Source organism: Dysidea avara, chromosome 13, assembly GCF_963678975.1.
Source record: "Dysidea avara chromosome 13, odDysAvar1.4, whole genome shotgun sequence".
Lineage (NCBI taxonomy): Eukaryota > Metazoa > Porifera > Demospongiae > Dictyoceratida > Dysideidae > Dysidea > Dysidea avara.
In genome coordinates this window covers 2016959-2031369 of record NC_089284.1, presented here as the reverse complement: position 1 = coordinate 2031369, position 14411 = coordinate 2016959, and the positions used below count along the sequence as shown (strand labels likewise).

The window sequence follows — 14411 nt, the reverse complement described above, 5'->3', positions numbered from 1 at the left end:
TTGGTGCTTATAAGGTATGTGAATCCCAGTGTTTAGGATATAGGGAATTTAATGTTTATTATACTGCATGTGTGTTTGCCCTAGGGCAGTTTGTGCACTAGTGTGCAGTGTGTGTATGGTTGCCCTATTTCACAAACTTTTAAATTTTTTTGTTCAAAATACTTACAAAAATGAACATTTTAAAGTTTTATTTTGGGTTAAATACATACAAGCAACAAAAAATTCAATTGTCATTAAAGCAGAAAAATAGTTTAAAAGGGTCAATTGAGAAGAGAAATTCATCCAAAATTGTTGAGCATATTGAGAATAAATTTATCTTTAGTGCTCCCAAGAGGGTTAATTGTAGTTGCCTTGACAATGGCAGGCATTCGGTTGTTTGGTGTTGAACGTGGCTTTGTGTAAGTGAATGGTGTTATTACGGGTCTCTTTAAGGAGGACTTTGTCTTAGGCCGGAAGAGATTTATTGGGGCTCCAGATGGATCAATTCCAGTACCCCTAGCCTTCAAAGATGTAGGTCCCTTGTTACTTGTAGGAACAGGGATTCCTTGAAGAATATACTTGTCGAATGGATCGGCTTTTTTGCTGCAATAGCTGCTGCTGTTGCCACTAGTTGACAAGGTAGGCGGGACAACAAATGTCTTCTTTCTCATTATGCAGGACTCTTCCAGTGGTTCCAGCTTGGTAGCATCGGCAACTTTTTTTGGTGATGCTTTCAGCTTTTGCCTTGGCTCAGAAGGCTTCACAGGCGTAATCTGAAGGATATCATTGACTCCTTTCTTCTTGTGAGGAGAAACGTTTAAACAAGTCTTGTTCGGTTTGGCAGGCTGCACCGTAATGTACTGCACTTTAGGAACTTGTGGAGGTACACATGCAGGCAATTTGACCTTTGATGAAGAAGATCCAATTTTCTTCTTCTTTTGGCACTTTTGTTTTGAGTGGTAAATCTTTGGCGGTGGGCTACTCATCTTAGTAATACAATCAGTAGGCACCTCTTTTGTGACAAGATCTGTGGTCGCTACAGCAGTTGACTTGGATTCCTCTTTGCAGGAAGTATCTGTACAATCATATAACAGCATTAGTAGGTGTTAATATACGTATATAAACAAACCTTACCTGATCCAATTGATAAGAGAGAAGCCTCAGCTAACAGACTCCAACAAGAACTGGCATCACTACTTCCAGCTGGACTACTTGCCCTGCTGTTATTGTCACCACCAGTTCCACTCTTCATTGATACATCGTGGTCTTCCAATTGCAGCCAGTTAGCACTCAATAGCTGCTTGACAGTTGGTCTTTTGTAGGGTTCCCTTTTGAGGATGCTCTTGATGTAGTTCTTAAACTCTGTGAACAGAGGAGAAAGTGTAAAGTAGAGGTATTTGTTTGTGCATCTAACATCAGAACAGGGTTTTGGGTTACTATGGTACTAATGTGACAATGTGTTATTCATACCTGCAGATAGGTTGTGTGGGGATCTAAATTGAAGGGTGACTTCCTTCCTGTCAATCAGGCGGTGTAGTTGGTTGTCACCAAAAGGTAGGATGCCACACACCATGGCATACAGGACTACTCCCCTGTGTTGTGATGACAGTTGAATAAACGAAAATGCAAGGATGATAACTCACGAGCTCCAGATGTCAGCTTTGAATCCATTGTACTTCTGCTGGCGCAAAATCTCAGGAGGAGCATAGGCAAAGGATCCACAGTAGGTCTCCAGTAGTTTGGTACCATTGAAATTGGTGGCAAACCCAAAGTCAGTAAGTTTCACATTGTTGTCCTTGTCCAACAGAATGTTCTCGCACTTGAGATCCCTATAAAGGTTAGTTTTCATGGTACACAGCTACATAAACTATCTAATATCATGCACACACACACACACACACACACCATATGTACATACTTACATACATACTACGTACATAAATTATGTACATGCATACAAACATACCGCAGTCACTCAAAAAATGTAGATGAGGAACACAAGAGTACAATGTGAATATATTTATTGACTATATACCTGTGGACAATATTCCTGGAGTGGCAGTAGTCCAGCGCAGACAATACTTGGTGGTACATCTTCTTGGCTCTCCATTCATAAACTGGTCCAAACTTGTTCAGGAAAGACAGAAGGTCGCCACCTCTAGCATAATCCATCACCACATACACCTTGTCCATAATAGTGAACAACTCGTGGATCTTGATCTGTAACAGAAACACACAAAACTCTCTAATAGAACGTACATTTGTTGTGGTAAAGCACTCTAATAGAACGCACGTGTATATGTTTCACTTACGAGATTCGGATGGCTAAAACCTCTCATTTTGTGAAGCACTTTAAGTTCTCTAGGTAGGAACTTGTCGGTAAACTCAGCACATTCATGTTGCTTCCGAATTATCTTCACCGCCACCTGGAGCAAAGTTTATAACATATTATACAAGAAACTTATGGACAAACCTTTTGGCCAGTTCCTCTCTGTATGGCCAGTCGCACTTTAGAGTACGCGCCACTTCCGATAACATAGCTGAGAAGGTATCCGTTCACTTCTTGTGGGGGGCGTTGCTGCTTTGGCTGGATATTCCATTGCGTCGGGTCAACGTACATCCTACAGACAGCCCCCGATTCGTTGATTCGAAACGGTTCCGGCATCGCAGTAGTTCAAATAGCAAAAATCGCTGATAAAAGATTTTTTTAAAAAAACACCAGAACAAGCACTGAACAACTTTCAGTTCGCTTTAGGATACGAGTAAGTATCTCTTGCCCCTAATCGCTTTGACGCTAATTGTGCGCATGCGTAGTTACCATGACGATACGCATTTAATCACGTGCAAGGATACTAGGACAAGCACAGTACACGTTAGCATACATGTATATACTTGTATCTGAGATAAGGTTCTTAAGACAGTTTCTTCCGGGTGACATTCATGCTAGAGTAAAGTGCCGTGTTTCTGCTAGAGACTAGAAGTAAGGATGAGTGACGTCATCTGTGATCACGCTTCTACCGAGGCATGGATTATCTACCCACCCAAGCACTGCCGAGGTTAGCTCTTTTTCATAGATGTACTGTACACCTGTAGTGGAAACAGGAAGTCAAGTTGGAGTGGCCCTACTGCATACTGATTTTTTTTTTGGAACAGTATACAGGGGCGGATCCAGAGTCTGGAAAGAGGGGGGGCACCTTGCTGAAAAAAGTTGAACAAAAAAAAAAAAAAAAAAAGGTCACAACAATAATTTATCCTTTACCAAATATATTATATCACGTATGTTATGTAAAATAAAATCCTATATAGCTTCATAAGTAAGCTGCACTGCCTCATGAACATTGTGACTGCTTTATTAGAGTAATTGACTGCTCTATTAGAGTATCTCGATCTTGTATGCAATTTCTTGAAGGGGGGGGGGGGGGGCATTTGCCCCAAATGCCCCATCCTGGATCCGCCATTGGTATAATCAAACCAGAGTGGCCGGTGGGTCTATGATCAAACAAACTTTGCCATGCGGGCGGGCGGCTAACTACTACACATGCCTATCTATTAAGTTTACAGGTAAGGAGGCTCAAGGATCCTGTAAAGTCTGATCTTTACAAAAATTATAACCTATTAATAATTACAACATAAAAACTATACAGATTATACAACAGGAGTTAGCTACTGTGGTCGTAAGTGACCGAGGACACATTCACTCTTTTATTGTATGTATATATTAGGGCTGAGCAATACTGCCATTTTAGTATCACGATCGATACTAAAGCCACTATTCACGATACTGAATAGTTCACGATACTTACAAATAAGTCAATCATAGCTGGTGCTACATAGCATATTGCTCAGCATTCCTGCAGGAAGTCCTTATAGGTGATAGCAAACTAGCCACTATCATCATTGTTTATAGTAACAGTTATTTTAACACATGCTTTGAAGTTGTTATGGTGTTCACACCTCTCTGCAGGGGAAACCAGATGGGTGGACTTTATATATAGCCTAGTACTGCATAACAAATGGATTTTTAATGACAGTAATGTACAGGCATGGTATCACGATAGTTAATAACAAAATATCGCGATATCGATACTTTCAAAATATCGCGATATATCGCTAAAACGGTAGTATCGTTGTTTCAATGATGGTATCAATCAACTAATTAGTAATACAAAAAAGTAGACCAGCTATAGTCAAGTTTAAGTTATTCAACAAGGGAGCATAAACTACGTGTTGAGGTAGGCTATTCCATTCATTAATGGCTCTCACAGTGAAAAATGGAAGATCTCACTTTAGCAGATGATTGTGGCTTAAATAGTTTGTAAGTATGACCCCTAGTTATTGATAAACTATTGATGGTTAATAATTCCGATGAATCTATGTTAAGATTATTATGTAGAAGTTGATAAATCATAATATCCCCATGACGCCTCCGGTATTTTAGTGATGGCAAGTTTAATCCAACAAGACAGATTACACAGCTCTGAAAGTGGACAATCCATGTTCCAGTTAGTCTCGCATTGTGTGTGTGGGGGCGAGGAAAGAAAAGGGTCTGGTGAACATAGTATAGCATCATCATTGGCTATCTCGAGATTGTAGGGATTCTACTGTGCAGCTTTTGGATTGTTTATTGGCACGAATGACATGATTTGCTAATATTTTGGTCATTTGCATCCTGTTACCATAGCTACTACTGAAATATCTATGGTAACAGGACACAAATGCAACAGATCATGTCATTTGCACCAAACAACAATCCGGAAGCTGCGCAGTAGAATCCCCACAATCTTGGGATAGCCCAACGATGATGCTATACTATGTTCACCAGACCCTTTTCTTTCCCCACCCCCACACAAAAGAAAGAAAAGTTTCTGGTTATGCAAGACTATACTCCAGCTGCACCTGCAGCATCTAACGTGTAACTGTCAGACTATGTTTCTCTCTGTCTCAGTTCAATTCGAGAATAGCTCGACTTGGGTGAGATATAATCCTTGACTGTATCCTTTCATTAACTTGTTAATATAGTCCAACTAAGAACAGTTTTCCTGCAGCATTTATCATACAATACAATGGCGGATCCAGGATAGGGAATTTGGGGCCCCCCTCTGTGGAAGAGCCATAGCTACTTCTTTTGATAGAAATGCTATACACCTTGTCAGACCAAAATCAATTTATGTAACTCATATGAAAACTGTAAATTACCACTATTTATTGCAAGCTCACCTGTAGTGCAGTACACAAGCCCTTAAAATTGACATAATTGTTCACATTTTGATAAAAGCACCAATTTTTTTACAGAGTATATGGAGCGTGCACTAAGTGTTTTAAGAAGGGGAGGCACGTAAAAAGTCCTCAGGAACACCCCTTTTTGCACCCTGACAAGAAAACTATTTGTCACTATTAAAAATCAATCATGTTTCTATCAAGTTAACTGCTGGGCCTAATATCATAGCAGTACAAAGCATACAGCTGGAACATAATAGCCTATTAGTAATCTATAAAAAAACAAATAGTTTTCTCACCTAGGCAGTAAACAAAATCACTAAAATTTCTATTTGCAGGGATTCTGTTAAAGTTTTGGATCTTCAATGCTGACGATTGTGTAGTACTATGTACAAGGATCATCCTGATGTGTATCGTTTCTTTATTAAAGGGGTATAACAAAAGTTATTTAATGCTAAAGTCACAGGTGGATATCTCAACAGAAAACCATGAACTACAGCAGTTCATTTATCAAGCACAGAGCTTGAACAAAAGGTCCCTTGTCCTTATACTGGGCACCATATGAAAGGTGATTAAATTTCTAGTTTAATGAAGGCAGTTGCAAGTTGTTTCAACATCTTGTTCTCAAGTTACAGCACTTTCAATTCAGTGTAATATAGTATAAGCAAGAAAAGCACACAGTGAGTATTAAAGTATTTCTTAGTGCTGTGATAATGCTCAAAATAAACATAAAGGAGCTGGGTTCCAATGAAGTGAGATTTTGAGCACTAAGAAGTACCTTATGACACACCCTTGTGCTTTTCTTGCTTATGCTATATTACATTGAATTGAAAGCACTGTAACTTGAGAACAAGATGTTGAAACAACTTGCAACTGCCTTCATTAAACTAGAAATTTAATTACCTTTCATATGGTGCCCAGTATCAAGACAAGGGACCTTTTGTTCAAGCTCTGTGCTTGATAATTGAACTGCTGTAGTTCATGGTTTTCTGTTGAGATATCCACCTGTGACTTTAGCATTAAATAACTTTTGTTATACCCCTTTAATAAGGAAACGATACACATCAGGATGATCCTTGTACATAGTACTACACAATCGTCAGCATTGAAGGTCCAAAACTTTAACAGAATCCCTGCAAATGGAAATTTTAGTGATTTTGTTTACTGCCTAGGTGAGAAAACTATTTGTTTTTTTTATAGATTACTAATAGGCTATTATGTTCCAGCTGTATGCTTTGTACTACTATGATACTAGGCCCAGCAGTTAACTTGATAGAAACATGATTGATTTTTAATAGTAACAAATAGTTTTCTTGTCAGGGTGCAGAAAGGGGTGTTCCTGAGGACTTTTTACGTGCCTCCCCTTCTTAAAACACTAATTAGTGCACGCTCCATATACTCTGTAAAAAATTGGTGCTTTTATCAAAAAGTGAACGAATATTTGGCTTAGGCGCTGGACTACTGAAACCAAAGTTAAAATATAGATATCTATGGTTAAAACAACTGTCACCCATGCAGCACCTTCATATGCACTAAGCGCCTCTAAAAAAAATATCATGTTGCTGGTGTTTAAGTATTTATATTTATAGCCTGTTACACAGCTTTCAAGACTTAACAATCATCTGCAAATCCCATAATGACAAATATCAACCTACTAAGGAGTGATCCTTGCTGCTTAAAAAAATACCGCAATTAGCAAGAGAATCTGCTAAGATACTCAAACATTTATATGGACAACTATTTTTTGTATATAATGTAATTTTTTTTCTTTCCTTGCCATACCCACTTGATACTGCCAGTGCCCCATCTGTGGAAGTGTGTGTCCGAGGATTCACCTCACTCACTTATATTATGTAATTGTACTCTGTGCTGTTTTCATGATGGTTTCTCTCTCTAGTCTAGTGATGGATTTACATTGTATTATAGTAACTATAATACTCCTAGTTAAGGCCACTCCAAATAAATTCTCTGTTTCCCATATCTACTTACTCCCAGCTCTAAAAGTTCTATTATTTCAGTTTTTCTTGCATACTAGTAAAATCGATCTTGTAAGGTTGTTAGCTCATGTGTCACTATGCTATTAAGTTGTCACAAATTCACGTTTGTGTTATTCCTGCAACATAAAATATGAAGGTACAAGGTGAAAATGTTTATATCATAGCTGTATAATAGCTTGAAAATCTGCCAATCTCATAATGGAAATGGACCATCTGCCCACATATTATCATGCCTGAGAGGAGGATAGGAAATAGAGAATTTATTTGGAGTGGCCTACACTAAAAACAAATGTATGAAATTATAGTACTTTATTGAATATATAAATCACCAAAGCCCTAAAGGCCACCATGCAAATCAAATAGTAGTTAAATAATTAACATTTAGGATATATGTAGCAACATGTCAAATGTGGCAATTACAGGTCAAAACATCAGTTTCTTATCCCCTTCCAAGTCACTGTTTTTTTACCGCATCAATAATTTCTGTACCATTGGTGCATGGCAAGATGCAATGTTAGTAACTAGCTAGAGTAGACAAACAAAGCACATTTTGAATCACACAAGCTATCTAATTCAGCTGTCTACTATAAAATATACTAACTGCCTGCATTGCTATTTTTGAGGATGAGAAACTAATAATTAAGACTGTGCTGTGTGGCCTTACAAAAACATTTGCAATTTTTGTACTAGTTTTGTAAGCTCCGAGTAGCAGCATTTATGTCAAACTGAAATTGAACACATTCACTTAAATCTATAGTTTGGTTACTGTATAGTGCATGTGATGTACCTGGGTTAGGTTGCAGTATGAGGAGGATCTGGATTGAAAACTGTGTTGGGTTCACTTTGGTTAAGTAAGTCTCATTTTCTTTATAGATTATCATGGTCTGACTCACAGATGGATCATGTGGGATAGTAAATTAATTGTAATACAGTTGCATATATACTGAGAGACACACTCGCTAACCAGAAATGTGTGTTGTTGTCTCAATGCATAAGTGGAGCCACACCTATATGTAATTGTGCATTGTTGTCTGTAGACATGCTTATAGTGCCCAAATTTTGGGTGATATATATACATACATACAACGTATCATTTGACATAAATGTATTCATTGATATCCAAAACCTATATCAACGTGTGGTCAAACTCATATATTTGGTTGCAACTACCAGGATTATTGCAACCGTTGTATACAACATTACAGTACATAAATGTTGTGCATTTCAAAGTTGATTGGCAAAAATTTCAACCTTGAAAAATTGTGATTATTGTGGCTTTACTATGTATATGCTACAATGTGAAGAATTTAGTTTCCACAAAAGTAACACACCCACAAAAATAAAAGTACTGAAATCATCTAAGATAACAATTTTTAGTGAAGTGTGATTAACTTCTACATGTAATTTTACATATATTTTTAATACTGTGTATAGTACCATGTAATCGTGTAGGTATATGTCTTGTACAAAAATGTTTTATGTCACAAACAGGCTATTACACCAATGATTTCTACTTTTATCCTCTGTGCTGGAACTGCTTTCTGTGTTTGCTTCTCCAGAGTCTTTTTGAATAACATAATAGCTCCTTGTTTACTTTTCCACTTGCAGATAATTATCTCTCATAAGGTCTCGCATACAACGCCAAAAAATCTATATTGCTGCTTATCTGCAGCTGTTGTTGACCATCCATCAACTCTGAACTGAATTTCATTACAGTGGGACTTGGATCCCACTTATCCAGATTCTCAGTTAACCAAACTACAGAAATGACTGCTCTATTAGAGTAGTGACTGTTCCATTAGAAAATATCGATAATTTTAATTTTTTTTCTTTATGCCATTTATGCAGTTTCAGAGATACGGACTTTACAGACTTATAGACTACCCCTGGTCCCAAGGGGTTCAGATAACTGAGGTCCCACTGTATTGTAAAGCTCTAGCTTGTATTGATATAAATGCATGCCATTTAACACAGCACTCTGTTTACTATACAAGTATTAATGTTGTTCCAGTAGATAGTGAATTGTATATTAAAGAATGAGATAATTCAGTGTATAATTTCCAAATTTTAAGTGGCCATGTAATAGTTCAAAATTATTGCAAAATTTCTCTAATTTATAATGCTGCATAGCAAGAATATTCTCTGCAAGGGGTTCCATGCATAAGCTGCAGTATCAGTGAAAAAGAGGTATTCTTTGCATATTGGTATAATACTCAATTAATCATTGTTTGTTTGTCAGTAGCGTTATGCTAGTAGAGTGGAATGATGTAACTATTACAGTGAGTGACTCCCCATTGTCTCCAAGCTTAATATCATTTGAACTGTCAAGTTTTTCAGCTGGTAGACAAGTGCACAAAATGACTTTGCTTTGAGGAGGGAGGGGGGAGATGTGCTAGCAACTTGAGAACAGTTCAACAGTGATGTCATCAACCTCTACCACACAAGTGACGGCAACACTAGTACTCCCTCCTCAGCAGCAACCATTACACAAAGAATAGCAGATGTTTTCTCTAGTAGATCCACTAGTAGTGCTAGACAATTACTATTACGTCCAATAGTATTGCTGGTGTTAACATTAGTGTAACAGTGTGTTAGTATGTATGTATGACACGCTATTTTTAAAGACATTACTTTTGAACAGGTTAATAGGAGGTTTTAGTTATATTTACTTGAATATTTGTACGTACATGGTGTTAACTGTACTCAAAATCCAAGAACAATCACTGAATAGCTAACCCAACACAATCAACTGTTACCTCAATACAATGAACACATCACACGGATTTCCTAACCACAAAAAAACAATATGATACAAATCAATCCTACATACAAACACTGAGTGTACACATGCTGAGTATTGCCACAAGTGTTTCTTTGAAGTTAGTATTATAGCTGCAGGGGTAGATCCAGGGGAGTTTCTAAGATTTTCAGAAACTGGTCAAGTATATTCAGGCAATTAAAATTATATGTTTAATTGATTTGCAAAGGTTCAGTTCGAAATACTCTAATAGAACAGTCACATATTTTGTACATGTATTTTCTTAAAGTTATTCTACTTGACCAACGCAGTATAAAATTTCTACATCAGAGTGTTTAAGACCTGAAATAGAGTCCCAGAATGGCATCTAGGCACCATCCTATTATGCTTTTGATTTTGCCTATTATGCTATGCTGCAGTGCTCAAAAATTTTGCCTATTATGCTCAAAATTTTTGCCACAGTTCCCATGTTTTGTTACTTTCTAATGGATAATGATAAACTTTGGCTTATGAACAACTGGTTAAATGTAAAAATTACTCGTTGTTTGTTAAGAATTTGGTTACTTTGTAAACTATAATAACAGTCGTGTCAAATAACTACTGAATGCCATATCAATGGCATTGACTGTTCTATTTGTGTAAGTCAACCTTTTTCTGTGGTGTGCATTTTTGCTTACAGTATGACAATTATTCTGCCTATTATGCTAGCATTATGCTTGATGCTTTCAGGCACCTATTATGCTCAAAATTATCCCAGCATAATAGGCTGGTGCCTAATGGCATCCATGTCTGCTGTATAAGTGTGCATGCAACAGAAAATTTGGAAACCAGTCACCAAAATTCCTAGAGCCATCCTTGTAGCTAGGACCATACTCCAGGTGACTATATTGCAGCACTGATAGCACAGTGAAAAATTTTTTTTGGCAACACAATGAAATTGATTCTATAAATTTCCGATGATAGATAGCTACTTAGCAACACTCAATTACTTATCAGTTTGTAATTTGATAGCAATCAGACCAATACATACCTGTCATACTTACTTGTTAGAAGCACATAGCCTACATGGCTGGCATCTAACAGTCTGTAACATATGATGTGGCATATGTGTATATACTTGCTTGGCTTTTCGTAACCAATCAAGTTTGGTAATGAGATCTAACTACATTAATGATCCTAGTTTCTTACTGGTTCTCCTAATGGACACAAGATACCTATAAGTAGTGGCCAAATTGCTACACTGTAGGATCATAGATAGTTGCTTCTAGTTTTTGAATGTTCACATGTTAACTACACACAGAGTTTATGTAATTCACATTTGAGTAAACTAGCATGTGGAATTCACATAACACTGTGTGTAATTCAAAAGTACAGTGCAATAATCACTGCTATAGCTTCTGGGCTAGGACACCACTTTGATTTCTGATTTACACACAGGGTGATTTTGACAATTTATACATATGTCCTTGAAGAACTGAGCCAGCATCAAAATTGTGATATTCAGTTCTCAACTTCTGCATATGTGAGACTGCTGTAGTCTACCTGTCCAAATGATTTTTTAAAATTAAACGTGTTATATAATTCTCATATGTTATATAGTAATGAATTGTACCAGATTATATAGCCACCTTTATGGGTTTCTAGATGCTTATTATAAGCCATAGCAATGTTTCCGACACAACTACAATGACTTCATTTATATATAAAATCAAATTCATGAAGCTATATGTAAACACACAGAGATACAAATAGTTGTTTGAAGCCAGGAAGGCACATGTGGAACTGGATGATACACACATACAATAGCGTGACAGTTATGCAGGCAGTATTACCTCTCTACAAGTTGTCAATTGACATATATATATATATACATTTACTCATTGACAGTATTCAGTAGTGGTATAAGATTTCAAGAAACAAATGGAATATTGTAGCAAGCCTTGTAAAAACAAATGTACCAGGGACTACAGAACTGATTATAAGCAAATAACATTATCCAGATGTTGGAGATATGACTGTTACTGGATTACACTGGACTACAGCAATGGTACTCAGCCCTACTGCAGATCCTACGTGGGATACTATTAATCAACAACAAATATAATAATGGTGACATAATATTAATAACTGTTCCGAATTTTGATCTTGGCACTCATGTATTGTGGTGGATAAGGCCACTGCTCCTTGCCAAGCATCCATTTCAGTCTTGGGTCACGTAAGATAGTTTGCTTCAATGTAGTCATAAACAAATAACATAAATCCAATGGGACAAACACAAAATAATAGTGTACACTAACAACAAAAAAAATCGTTGGCCTTATTGTTAAACAAGATTCAACTTTTCATGTCCTGGCCTTCTGGCTGAAGTGATCCAAATTGAATTTCATTTAGTGCCTCTAAAGCCAGTTTAATCTTTGCATTGATCTGTGTTGCTTCTTCTGTTAATGCGTCACAATCACGATGCAACGACGTAAGTTTCTTTTCGATAAATCGGTGGGCTTCATTTAGAGTAAATTCTACAAAGAACCCTAAACCGACTTCAACGAATACTTTTGAGGTATCAGTAACTTTTGCCTTGCAATAAAAGTTACAACCTAAGTCCGTTAGCATCTTCATCTCTTCATCCCCACCTTGTTTTATTTTCTCTATACATGTCTTGAGGTTGTGGTATGAAGCGATCTGAGTTACCAACTTATCTCTGCAATCCAAAACTGTTTTTAAATCAGCCTTCAGTCTATCGTTTACAAAAGCTTCGTACTGTTTAACCTTCTCTGGAATGTTTAGTATTGAATCACGTGACATCCTTTATAGATAATGGAATAGCTATATAAGATCATGGTCAAGTACTATCATTCTTATTAACAGTCGTTATAATAGAGCAATGCTGCGTGGTAGTGTTGTTTTGTTAATCATCACCAGTTTCCTGGTGAGTACTAGAAGTGGTGCATCTGCAGGGGCGGATCCAGAGTCTGGAAAGAGGGGGGGCACCTTGCTGAAAAAAGTTGAAGAGCAAAAAAAAAAAAAAAAAAGGTCACAACAATAATTTATCCTTTACCAAATATATTATATCACGTATGTTATGTAAAATAAAATCCTATTTATAGCTTCATAAGTAAGCTGCACTGCCTCATGAACATTGTGACTGCTTTATTAGAGTAATTGACTGCTCTATTAGAGTATCTCGATCTTGTATGCAATTTCTTGAAGGGGGGGGGGGGCATTTGCCCCAAATGCCCCATCCTGGATCCGCCATTGATCTGTGGATAGAAATTAGAAGGTACAAAAAAAGTGACAGTATATATTGAATCAACTAGACTTCAGCCAACCTCCTCCAAATGCCTCTGAGAGTGATACCCCTAAAGATAAGTTAACTGAGTATCGTATGCAGATGCACAGAGAAGATGGTACATATGAGCAATGTAGTAAACAAGATCCACATGCAAAAAGTATCCTTACAATAGGGGGCCAGCCAATGACTTTGCAATGTAGCAGTGAGTCAGGCTCTGGGATTGAAAAGAGGTGACATTAATACTAGCTATCATACCATGAATTTTCATGTATTGAATATATAAATCACCAAAAACCCTAAAGGCCATCATGCAAATCAAATAGTAGTTAAATAATTAACAGTTAGGATGTATGTAGCAACATGTCAAATGTGGTGATTATAGGTCACATAAACTTATACATCAGTTTCTTATCCCCTTCCAAGTCACTGTTTTCTTACCGCATCAATAATTTCTGAACCATTGGTGACAAGATGCAATGTTAGTAACTAGCTAGAGTAGACAAACAAAGCACATTTTGAATCACACAAGCTATCTAATTCAGCTGTCTACTATAAAATATACTAACTGCCTGCATTGCTATTTTTGAGGATGAGAAACTAATAATTAAGACTGTGCTGTGTGGCCTTACAAAAACATTTGCAATTTTTGTACTAGTTTTGTAAGCTCCAAGTAGCAGCATTTACGTCAAACTGAAATTGAACACATCATTCACTTAAATCTATAGTGTATAGTGCATGTGATGTACCTGGGTTGGGTTGCAGTACGAGCAGGATCTGGGTTGAAAACTGTGTCGGGTTCACTTTGGTTAAGCAAGTCTCATTTTCTTTATAGATTATCATGGTCTTAGCCACAGATGGATCATGTGGGATAGTAAATTAATTGTAATACGGTTGTATATATACTCAGAGACACACTCATTAACCAGAAATGTATGTTGTTGTCTCTGTGCATATGCGGAGCCACGCCTATGTACTTGTACATTGCTGTCTGTAGACATGCTTATAGTGCCCAAATTTTGGGTGATACATACAATGTATACTTACATCCATATGGTTTGATGGGCATAAGTTATTGGTGTTCCCAGGAAATTCAAGTGTTTTTCAGTGATTCTGGGGTTGTCTCCCAGCTCTGCTGTGAGCATTTGATATAAATATATTCATTGATATCCAA

The 14411-nt window shown here is 37.1% G+C and overlaps 1 protein-coding gene across 1 annotated transcript; it reads right to left on the bottom strand.

Moving 5' to 3' along the window:
- Nucleotides 1-278: 278 nt before the first annotated feature.
- On the bottom strand, nucleotides 279-2644 carry LOC136243381 (serine/threonine-protein kinase MARK2-like). Its single transcript, XM_066034898.1, has 7 exons — nucleotides 2453-2644; nucleotides 2292-2405; nucleotides 2015-2199; nucleotides 1623-1808; nucleotides 1450-1571; nucleotides 1114-1341; nucleotides 279-1054 (listed from the first exon to the last, which is right to left on the bottom strand). Exons 1-7 carry the CDS (start codon nucleotides 2642-2644, stop codon nucleotides 279-281), a joined length of 1803 nt encoding a protein of 600 aa, XP_065890970.1.
- Nucleotides 2645-14411: the final 11767 nt, after the last annotated feature.